The sequence below is a fragment of the Myripristis murdjan genome, chromosome 5 (assembly GCF_902150065.1).
Source record: "Myripristis murdjan chromosome 5, fMyrMur1.1, whole genome shotgun sequence".
Lineage (NCBI taxonomy): Eukaryota > Metazoa > Chordata > Actinopteri > Holocentriformes > Holocentridae > Myripristis > Myripristis murdjan.
The window spans coordinates 5,697,850-5,709,545 of NC_043984.1; the positions used below are offsets into that span (position 1 = coordinate 5,697,850).

Below are 11,696 nucleotides of genomic sequence, written 5' to 3' on the forward strand. Positions count from 1 at the left end.
GTACCCCCTACGACTAACTATTGGACCTCAAGGTAATTATGTGAACCTTTTTCACAGCCAAAAAGGTCCATGTATGTTCCCAAGCAGTAAAATATACATACTATATGTATAATTCCCTCTAAATGTTAAAAGGTATGGTTGAGTAGCCTTGAAATGAAATAAGTTTTGTAGATTTGTGGATATGAAAAATAGGTAATACACTGATCCAGTCAATATTATAATACAGGAACAGGACTGCTCTCTATGAGGTACAAATCACAAGGGGACAAATTAGAACCCAATGTTAAGGGTGCAAAAGCTGAACCTTAGAGGCCCCAGTGACAAGCTGTTGTACCCCTCAAGCTACAATTATTAAATATTTCGGCACTGGACCTTCTGGTTCAGCAAAGGCCTCTCATAAAACGGACCATCAAAATACACATTTATAGCAAAAGTAACAGGTCTTAGTGCGATTTTACACTTGGAAAGTGTGAAATCAAATAAAAAGCCTGGATATTTTAAATTCCAGTTTTTCAGATACTAACCAATTAACCGCTGAGCACCAAAACAATTCGAGCACTCCTCATTCTCAAAGTCCTTGATCGTAATGTGATGACTTTACACAAAGACAACTTGAAATATTAATGTCAGCCTGATTATCACAGCCCACAGGATGTCATTAACATTCTCTTAAAACTGCTTGTTTTCAAAGCACTTGCACATCCACTCTTGAATTTGCAAACGGAAACAGGAGACAGAGGAGAGGCACGAAAAGAGATCAGTCAGGGCCAATCAGAGAGGCGGGGATGTAACTATTTGATGATTGTGATTTAGTTATATGGAGGGGAAAAAAGAAATAATGGATTTGAAGTAGGCAACAGTGTTGGGGGGGAGAGTGAACAGGTTATTTTGATTAATGGTTGAATTGCTATACGGAACCGGGCTGAGAAAACATTAGTATAGACCGCGCAGCGCTGAACTGTATTACTGGAAGCGTACGCCATATGTTTCCTCTACTTGACTGATCTATCCCTGAATCGTTCCAGAAAGGCTATCATTTCCGGAGTAACACACCATGGCCTGATGAAGTAAAGTGAAACCACCTCTCTTTTCATTTTTACAGCACCCCTCACCCACCCCGGTCTCCCACCGTAGTGATAAGTATGGTGTCACTAATCTTTGTTTATGGGAGTATGAGAGGCTAATAAACAGCTGATGGATGCCATCCGGGATTCCCAGGTAATCAAATAAGCAAATGAGGGGCTGCATTAACTGGCATGTCGCCTCTAATATCTCTCCAGCCTAATGAATTTATAAATAAACACACAAGGGGGATGTCTGTGTGTAAAGGAGAAGGAGGAGGAAGAGGAAGACGTAGACAGCTGCAGAGGGGACCAGTGATGTTGCCTTGGAGCACTGATGCACACAGTAGGGGCACTTCCATAATATAGTATTTACTGGCTCAAGTGGAAAATAATAAATTACATTTTGATGCAGTAAAATGACTCCTTGCAATGTGTCACAATTGTTGGTCTAGTTCCACCAGACAACCTGAAGCCAGCCTGTTGTTGTTTCCTGCTTTGAGCTTTCTAAATTTCTGTATTTTCCTGAGAATGAGTTCCTCCTCTGCCCGACACGTCGCCGCCTCAGCTTCATTCAAAGCTCTGAAACTGCACACTCTGCAGAGGAATGCATCCAAATTTCAGATCAATCACGTGTCTGCCTGTGTTGCTGTAATCAGCACTGAGGCGACTGAAATAGTTCATTCAAAGCAGCTTATCTTGTTGCTGAATGTCTGCAGCTTCACCACATCTGCTAATTGATGCTCAGAGACAAAATGATCCAACAGGAAGCTTTTGGAGTAAAATGTGGTTCCAGTTTCCGTGGAAAAAAAAATAAACTTTAGCTTTGCTTTCTGCAGGTGATCTGTCGGTGTGCTCTCGAGACCCTCTAGTGGTCAGAAATTGCTTAGTGCTTCATGAGACTTTATAGTTCATTGCTACTGCACTACATTTTAGAGGGGGATTCCTCTGATATTTCTTTTTATGCACTACATTTAACTGACAGTGTAATGACTAATTACTTTGCAGAATAAGATTCATGCAAAACATGCAAACTTTGAGTATTTCTATTTTTTCCCATGACATTCCCAGCGCTCTAAAAACTGAACTTTAGAATCTCAAGTCTGCAGCTTCCTTGGGGCAAGACCATGTAGCTGATGTGACTGAGGAGAGTAATAACCAAATGTTGTCATTTGATTTTATTCTGAGCAGATACAGCGGTCTACTGTTTTCATTTTCTGTCTTTCCAAAGAAACAAAAAATATGCTTATAAAAAATGTGCGGTTACCTTAGCTGCCTGGTTAAGAGAATCAGGTTAGCAGATGTGATTAGAGGCACCTATCTACGCGTTCATTTTAACACCCCTGCCGTCCCGAGTTAGAATTGAGTGATGTTATGAATAATGCTGACACTCACATGATAACTGCATAAAAAATCAGCTTGGCTTTCAACAGGCATACAAATCCTGCACTTCATTGAGAACAGTCAAGTAGTTTTTCAAGCCCTGAGTGATGTTTACCCGTGCTCTCCACTCAGCGCCATTCTTCCCTCTTGCTATGTGCTGCCAATACCAAGTTCAAATGGTATGAGAGGCCAGTAACCCACTCAGCATTCTCAACCTCCGAGGGAACAGAGAGCAAATATCTGACCGTATTTTTCCTGGCAATCCTGCTGATTCAGAGCCCATCAGGGCAGATTTCTGAGGGTTTCTGTGCTTCCTCTGGATTCAAGAAGCAGCAGAATAGGAATAATAATCCCCGATCAAAACACACCTTTGAAACTCTTAATTGCCTCAACATCTGAGCGTGCAGGCAGGTTGGACACTAGCAGGCTATGAAATTAGTCTCAATTCTGCGAGATTTTGCTAATGTGGTGTGTTTTGTTCCAGTTTGGGCTTGGGATCTGGCTCGAATGGGCTGAATTATGGGGTCTAATTAAAGCTGTAGATCTTTGCAAGTTTAAGCACTGCCGAGAATGTGGAGTGTTCCCACAGATACACAAGAAAGCTCATTTCCCTCCTCTCACCTGAGAGGGGAAGAGAGAGAAATACAAAGGGATGGATGGCTGCAAAATGGGGCTGGCCTTAATGTGACTCTACAGGCTTTGAATATTTTCCAAGTGAACATTGGAATCCTCATTCTCAATAATAGGCTAACACATTCAAAATAATTGTATTTAAAAAAAAAAAAAAAAAAAAAAAAAGGTTCTTTAGCAACGCACTGTAACCAAATCCTTAAAACCTGAAGAAAAGATTATTTCTTGCAAAGTACATGTGGTGATGGAGGACTTGATGTTGATATCATTGCAGGTGACACACAAACCACATGAATGAATGTGCAGCTGATGCTCTTATTTGGCTGTAGGCCCATACACAAAAAGATGGTGGATTTTTAATAACCAAAACCTACATGTATTAAATGGCTAATGGAAGGTGTTGTGATGTTATTTTACTATGCAGTCTTGCTACACAACTGATTTCTTTTTGACACTGCCATCTCTGGCTTAACACCACAACCAAAGACATGTGCTACTGCTAATTCAACCCTCCATGAGACACATAGTGGACTATACTGAGAGGAACAATCCTAGTTAACTAACCATCCAGCAGAGCATGCTCAGAATACCATGCCAGTGATTTTGCATGTTTAGCATAATATCTACAAAATGTATAAACTTTCTGGAAAAGCTGGAAAACTTTGGTTTCTTCTAATCTTTTCCCAAAGCTGGCAGTGGCATTTGAGAATTCCAAATAATTTTTCCTATCCATCACAATGTGGAGATGTGCATCTGAAGGGGTTTAGCCTTCACAAAACAACAGACTGAAGGAGATAGAGAAAATGAAAAGTCCAGTACAACATATCTATGTCAGTCTGTCAATATTTTTTCATCACTATGTCATTATATTGCCGGTGAAATAGGAACCTTTACAAAATGGTGAGGTGAGATAGAAAATATGCAGTCTTCTATGGTTGTCAAAAAGTTTCAAACAAGTGAGATAAAAAGTGTATACTGTAAAAAAAAATAAAATAAAAAAAAATGACTCAAAGTAGAGTGAATCCATCTTACTTCTTTCTGTTTTCCATTTCACTTTTACACACCTCATTTCTTTGGACATTTGGAACACATTGTATTACCAATAAGAAGCGGCTTTGGGAACCCAGGGACATTGTACAAAATAAGTGGAAACTCACCACCCACCCAACGGAAAATGCACTACATTTCATTCTGTCAATGTTTACAACAGGCTGAGATGTGTCTGATCAATAAATGACTAAATCAGCTATAACAGTAACCAGAAACAAAACTCGTTTTCTCACCATCAGAATTGATATTTTTACTACCGTGCAGTCAGCACAGCAACCAGGAGTGAGACACTCTCTGTGCTTTACTGACCAAAATTTACTTAAAATAATTACTTAATAATGGGAAAATGCATAAACACAATAATAGTGCACAATCAGAAATTATTCTTTGTATGTTGTATATGATATGCCATAAGCAAATGATTCCATGCACAAACTAGCAAATCAAGTCACTTAACCACATGGTGGTTTTCAGAGTGGGATCCTTGAGGGTCTTCCAGGGTGGAAAATTGTTCTAGAATTTTAATAGAACACTATAATTTATACAATTTATACAATATAATTTATACACAATACATTTATATACTATATAAAGTAATGAGAGAGAGAGAGAGAGAGAGAACAACAGATTATAATTAAGGCTCTGGCTCTTATTTTCCTGAATCAAGACACAAGTGGTGGCTTTGGCCCAAGTTCATGGCATTACCGCATTTAAGCTTGACATTTTGTGACCGAGGTTCTTGCACAATTGTGCACTTGTGACAAACTAATAAAAACATAAATTAACAATGTGACATGGGGCGGACACATGCCCTAAATGTGTTTGTGACCTCTAATGGCACTATGGTGCACACTAGGAAAATGATTTACCTAACATAATTCTAATTCCTCCAACACTCTGTGAGCATGGGCGAGACTCAATATTCCAAAATAAGGCTTTGCAAATATCTTTTGCCTTGTCTTTTTACTCATGCTTATATTCTTACATTATGTTATATTATGATGTTATGCACTCATGTTTATGCCTATAGTTTGTCTTTCAAAGTAAAGCACATTCAGCATGCTATATAAATGAAACTGCCATTGCCATTTTGCAATAGGAAATGAGAACTAAATCATTTTTCATGTGATTACAGTTGTACTACAGCACTGCATGTGCTGTGCTTGAATTAGGACTATGATTGCAATATATCACAGTACTGCATTCTTGCTATAATGCACTGCAAATGCCTTTTGATATACAGAGGCTTATGCTGTGTGCATTTGCATCTATACTAACTGAGGTCACAGAATTTTGCACAGAATGTCAGCACTTGTGCTGAGATGTGCACTGAGTACGAAGTACAAACAATTTTTGACACCAATATTGCACACCACCTCCCAGTTTGTATCAATTCTCTCTCCGTGAGCAGTCCCTGCACCAAAGAACAGAGAGCCATGACGTTACCAAAAGGGTGCAGGCGGGAAAAGTCTGGTTACATCCAATAAAACTGTGACTTTGCCAGCAATTGATCGGCACCAGCATTAAATTATAATGCCATATTTGTCATCACCACGAATGTGCGGTGGGACTGTAGGTGATAGTTGTTTTCATTACAGTCATGATATGGGTAATGTTGCAGGTGCAGGACTTGCTCTTGTAATGATCCACTCAGTTAAACAGACCCTCCATTGAATGGCTAGAGAGAGATAAAAGTTGTGAGAGAAGCCTGGGAAAACTTTAGATAAGAGAGAAAGTCTTTCCCTGCTAATCAGAGTGCTGCCGCCTGACTAATCACTCTGGATATTTCCTCCCCGCAATACTGTGTGTCTGTGTGTGTGTGTCTGTGTGTGTGTGTGTGTGTGTTCCTATCTGCAACACTCAGCTGGAAACTAATGCTGTCTAATTATATTACCGGAACTGTGTGTGTGTATGTGAGAGTGTATAAAGTGTATGTGTGTCTATGATAGGAAGAACCCCCCAGAATCAATACAGGGTGGATTACCCACAAATCAGGAGATAACCCAGAAAGACCTACACACACACACACACACACACACACACAGAAAGTGTGTGTGTGTGTGTGTGTGAGAGAGAGAGAGAGAGAGAGAGAGAGAGAGAGAGAGAGAGAGTGTCTTAGGGAAGGCTCTTTTGTCAGATAGTTATCAGCTGAATAGTCAACTAACAAGGTGTAATGCATTATCTTTGATTGATAACATCAGAAATAAAAGGATTTAGGGGAAAGTACAATGTCTGCACAGTGACCAGACTTTTTATTGTAATGTGGTTCCACTGGGTTCATAATTTATTTTATGAATTTCAGCCCATTCCTTGCTGCCTCATGGCGCCCTGCATTACTGGACATTACCTACATCTCCTCTACAGCTGCATGCCATACTAAGGCTGTTTCCAAGTCCAAATATGTTATGAATATGTTATGAAGCATGAATAAAATAATAATACTACAGAAAGGGACTGATAATTGAGGAATGTAATATGGCACTTCATGCATTAAGCATGCTTTGTTTGGAAAGATAATGGTTTCGTATCATTAAAATGTGCAATAAAATTGATTGCGTTGCCAATGAACATTAGGTTAGCAAATACAACATTTACCGATCTAATGTGACTGTACTTCATCTACTATCAGTATACCAACAATACCCTTTTCCATTGTGTGTGAGGTCCTGCTGGTCTCATAACATATGTTAGTAGGTACTGTCTACATATTAACCATGTCCACTATGTCAACTACTCTGTAGGGGCTCAATACATACCCAGATTGAGATACCAGATTGGAACTGTTCCTTCTCAGACTTGGCCTATTCAGCATGCGTGTGTAGGATTCTCACCACTGCTGAATTTTAAAATATGACAATTTGAATTAGAAAGTAAATCCTGTTATTCAGAACACCCGGAAAGTAGATCCAGTGAACCTGGATGTACTTTCTCATTCAAACAGTCACACTGTAAAAATTCTGCAGTCAACATTTTAAAAAAGTTAGACAACTGCCTCTTTATGTGATACTCTGTGAGTCATGTTTGTATCTTGTTCATTTTGAGAAATTGTGAGAGTTGTTTTGTTAATGTAATACAAATGAGCGGGGAGGCAAAAATCAGAAGATCTGCGTTCTATAGTGGGAGCTCCCGGTGCACCGGAGTACCAGAATATAGACTTATATTGAGCTCAAGAGCATGTACAGGCAAATATTTCGGCGAAGAAACTTTTGTATTTTGTATCCAGAAAACCCCCTGTCTTTTCCTGATGTGGTCAGTATCACCACATCTGTGATTTGATTTGGTCAATACCAATCAGAGAAGGCTGATGCCCAGCTTCTTAAAAATACTGAGCAACCAGGTTTTTCATGTCATTTCTTTTATCTAATATCCTATGTTCAAATACATGACATTTTAAACATCTTCCAGTTTCACCGACATAAACTTTGTTATATTAAGACTGGCTAATATAAATTATGTTGGAACTGCATGCAATAAAATAAAAACAGTGCCAAAGGCATCTTTTAGGAGTAGGATGAGAGGTTCGGAAAAGGTGCAGAATATAGGTAGGACATGAGATGGGATTCTCTCTTGGCTACTTTAATGTCCAAAAAGTTTAAACTTAAGAGTTATAACTCAGGGTGAATTTTAACTCCTAATGGAAATTCAAGCTCATAGTGAAATCCTTTAGTACTGCATCACCATCAGTCAATCAAAGACAAACATCATCAGCATAATGTTTCCAAGACACCATTTGTGGCACAAAAGGGTTCTTATGTGAATTGTACAAGACATTTTCTTGTACAAAAAACTGGGGGGGCCATTTTGGTTCCCATGGCTGTGCCCCAGATCTGCATCATTAAAAAATAAGCAGTTCCTCTTTCTCTGCATTTTTTTCTTTTTTAAACAAAAGTACCTTGTGTTTGGGAAGTAATCCAAAGTGCCACAGGACTGCCAATAAATACCACCCGATTTTGCTTCAGTTTCATTTGGAACTGCTGTGTATAAAGACTGTATTGAATGTAAAATGTAAAATCATTTACTACACATTTTTTGGTCTACAACCAGTTACAGAGGGGGTGGTTATCTTTCACAAAAGTATTTTTTAATGACAGTGCATGCAGGCATCTGTACAAAGTAGTTATTTTGGAATGTTGTCTTTTCCAATAAGTTTGTTGATTTTTTTCTCTCTGTGTCCTGATAGTTATGTGCAAAGGGTTGAAGGCAACTGATGTTTGGAAAGCAGCAACATGATATTATCTGCCCCAGATATGTGCGTTTGCACATCAGTGTGTGCCCAAAATCTTCTTTAGGGAGTCAGCTCATTACCATTAAGAACTAGATTAGGCAGCTGGAGATAGAGTCGCATATTCCCTGCACACTCTTTGAAGGGAACCTGTCTAAGGAGTGGAGAGTGTTATGCTGCTAGGGGGAACACTGAGAGGAATGTCTGCCATGTGATTTACTCTGTCAAATCATTTCTTAAAAAATACCACAACTTTATGATCAAGGCCCTATTCATGTGGAAATATCTATTAAAGTTATTTCATTTAAACAATGTCTTCGCACCGTGTGTTTGCCCTGGTGGCACTGTCTCTTTTGATGATCTTTTCAAAACTCATCTTGCTTTAAATGCCATCTCAATTATTCAGAGACCAGTCAACAGCACCACAGTACATAACCTAATTAAATTCTTTCATAGTTTTTGTGATTCAGTGATTCATATCTCAGCTATTTGGTGTTTACTGGTGTGCAGGTGTTTTGTTCTACATGAGGAGAATGATGGGATTGTAGAGTTTTTGCTGCATAAATACATAAGTATAAAGTATTACTACTTATCAATGGACTCAAATAAATTAAAGTCAAAATGTGAGTATTATAAAGTGAGTATGTACAATACATCAAATGCATCATGTGCATTTTACAAACGCATGTTATCCCAGCACAGAACTGGGATATTGGTTCTCTAAGTTGGCAGTATATGTAAGCACCAGTGCCATCAAGAGATTTATTGTTCTTGTGTTAGAGTGTAATAAACAACTTTATTCATTTCCTTCCCGATGAAGATTTAAGGAGAAATGCCACCAGGAGATATATCTTTGAGTCTTTTCTCAAGAACAGAATGATTATTTCATAGTAAGATATAATAGGTGGAAGATGATTAGTGAATATTAAAATAAAAGAATGATGGAGTTTCTTTTGCTGCTACACTTGAAGTAATTCAAATTTCTCAGTCGGTGAGAACCCTATATCCTGAAGAGACTGTCCAGTTTCAACTGTAGTTCACTCTATGTACCTCGACGCCCGCATCGCCATGATCATCATCGCCACTGACACCAATATATGACTGATCCAATCATCCGATTCAATTGTTTTCAGACCACATTTCATTTCACCGGACTTGCCTGCTTCTCTGGAGAGCTGCATGAAGGCGTCCACCCCCTTCTCTCCGTAGCTACCCTCTGAGGCCACGGTAGAGACGTAGTTCCAGCCCATGGCCTTGACGATGTCCACCATGGCCTGAGCCTGGAAACTGTCTGGCGGGACGACCCGAGAGAAGAAGTCATACCGCCGGTCGTCACTCAGCTCTGGGGCTGTGGACGCGTAGCTAATCTGGGGGATCTGGAGATAGGAGGGGAAGACAAAGAGAAGGATGACTTTGGATGAAGGGAAAGTGGGTGACTCACCTCTTCTGGGGACTGGGAAACAGTGTATGTTTCTGTGTGAGAGAGACAGGTTAGAGAACTTAAAGCTCAAATTCTCAGCAGGAAAAGTCTTCTTAGAGATAGCGAATAAAGCTCTCCTATCCCTCAGCAACTAAATGTATAACTCTGTGAAGGTGAAACAGTGTTAGAAAAGAACATACATACTCGGCAAACCTGAATGAATAAAGACTGAAAAAAAAACATCGACAGAATGTTAAGATGACAAGCACAACTCAAGATCCTTTCATAATGAAATCTTCACTATTTTGCATTGCTTCATAACTGCGCCCAAATAATGGGGACACACTGAGCTACTGTGGTGCACTGGACAATAATTAAAATATATTTTGTTCAATTAAAAGTAAGTGAAAGCTAACTTCCTTAAGGTGCCAGATTCCCAGTTTCCAGATGTCAAAACAAAACTCAAGGGTTAGATCAAATAAAGAGGCAAAAACAGATGTATTGACAGGAGTGATTTCATGAGAAAGGCACTTTCGTAGCAGCTAAAGGACAGATGCCTCATCACTATATGCTGAAGAACTGTGGCATAACTTATTTCATTGGCAAATGAGTCTGGTTAAGACAAAGTGGGACTTTACCTCAGATCTGATGCTCATCTGTAAGCATACTCTCACCATAATTGAAGAAATTCACCATGAACATGAGAGTTATCTCTGAGGAGATGGTAGCAAATTCTCTCTGTTTGCTGGAAAATGAGTTTGACACAGCAAAAAGCAAAGGTGCTCATGGTAATTATAAAAAACCTGTGCAAGGTCAGGGATTATTTGATCTCTGTCCATCAAGGTCTGCTCCCATGTTTAGCAAAAGTTGAATTCTATCCTCCTGAAAGAACTCCAAGAAATCCCCAAAGTTGTAAATCCCTAACAAGATATTTCTTCCAATTAGCCTTTTGATCTGTTGTGACTAGACTCATTCTCACATGGACTTTTACCTGTGGGTTACACGTTTTGATGAATGCAGGGACTACACTGAAACTGTCTGGGCAGTCCTGACCTGTACCTTAACCCCCTCAACTCTGATTTTCTCTTAAATTTCCTCTCAAGCAGCTTCAAAGTTAGAAAAAAAAATCCCACGTATTAATTTCACATTCTCTGCAACTGCTGGTTTCAGCGCTTCATTGAAGCTACAACCCTTGAGTTCACACATATACTGAGTGAAATATTCAAAGCCAAGATATCATAATTTTATCCAGCATTACATCAAACAGAAAATACCTACATATCTTGTGCATCATTATTGTACACATTTCCTTGTAATTTGTTAGGACATATTTGCTATCTTTGGAAACCTTGGGATCTCCACTAGAATTAAAAATACAGCTCTGTGGGTTTGAACCAAGCTTGGCAGCAATGATGATGAAAAGAAAACCAGCTGGGACCAGAGCCATCACTTTTAGTTGCTGCCTCCCTCTACAGGAAGTTGCCTTCTTTTGTCGTGGAAGCAGATGCTGTCTCAGTATGTAAATCCAGACGCCAATTTATTCACTTAATACAGCCTACAACCTCTTTTAAAGCTGCAGCCAGTCATTCACTTGTCCTGCGGACCGCCTTGGTAGTGCTTTGTACTCTCCACACACATACACACATTAGTGTATGTTGGCCTACACAGACACTCACATACACACTTATGCGCAGCTCCATAAATACACTTGCCTTGGCAGAATGCCTTACTCAAAATGCCCCTTCAAATGCCACAACAGTTGAACAGTAGTTACTCTATGCTGTTGTAAATACAGGTTGGGAAAATTAATTTCCCTTGTTTTTCTGGGTTGCGTATATAATGTAGCTGATTTCATTAAGGGCATGGTTGACAGGGAGATATTTAACTGTTCATTTGGGAGTAAACACCTCCCGAAGCTCTAGCTCCCTTG

At 39.4% G+C, this 11,696-nt stretch overlaps 1 protein-coding gene across 2 annotated transcripts in view; it reads right to left on the bottom strand.

Moving 5' to 3' along the window:
• The window catches only part of grm7 (glutamate metabotropic receptor 7), a 291,232-nt gene that overhangs the window by 188,104 nt on the left and 91,432 nt on the right, over positions 1-11,696 (bottom strand). For both annotated transcript variants that reach the window (XM_030051920.1, XM_030051922.1), the window contains exon 2: positions 9,506-9,722. In XM_030051920.1, coding sequence (XP_029907780.1) covers positions 9,506-9,722 — 217 coding nt within the window. The remainder of the gene's footprint in view (positions 1-9,505; positions 9,723-11,696) is intronic.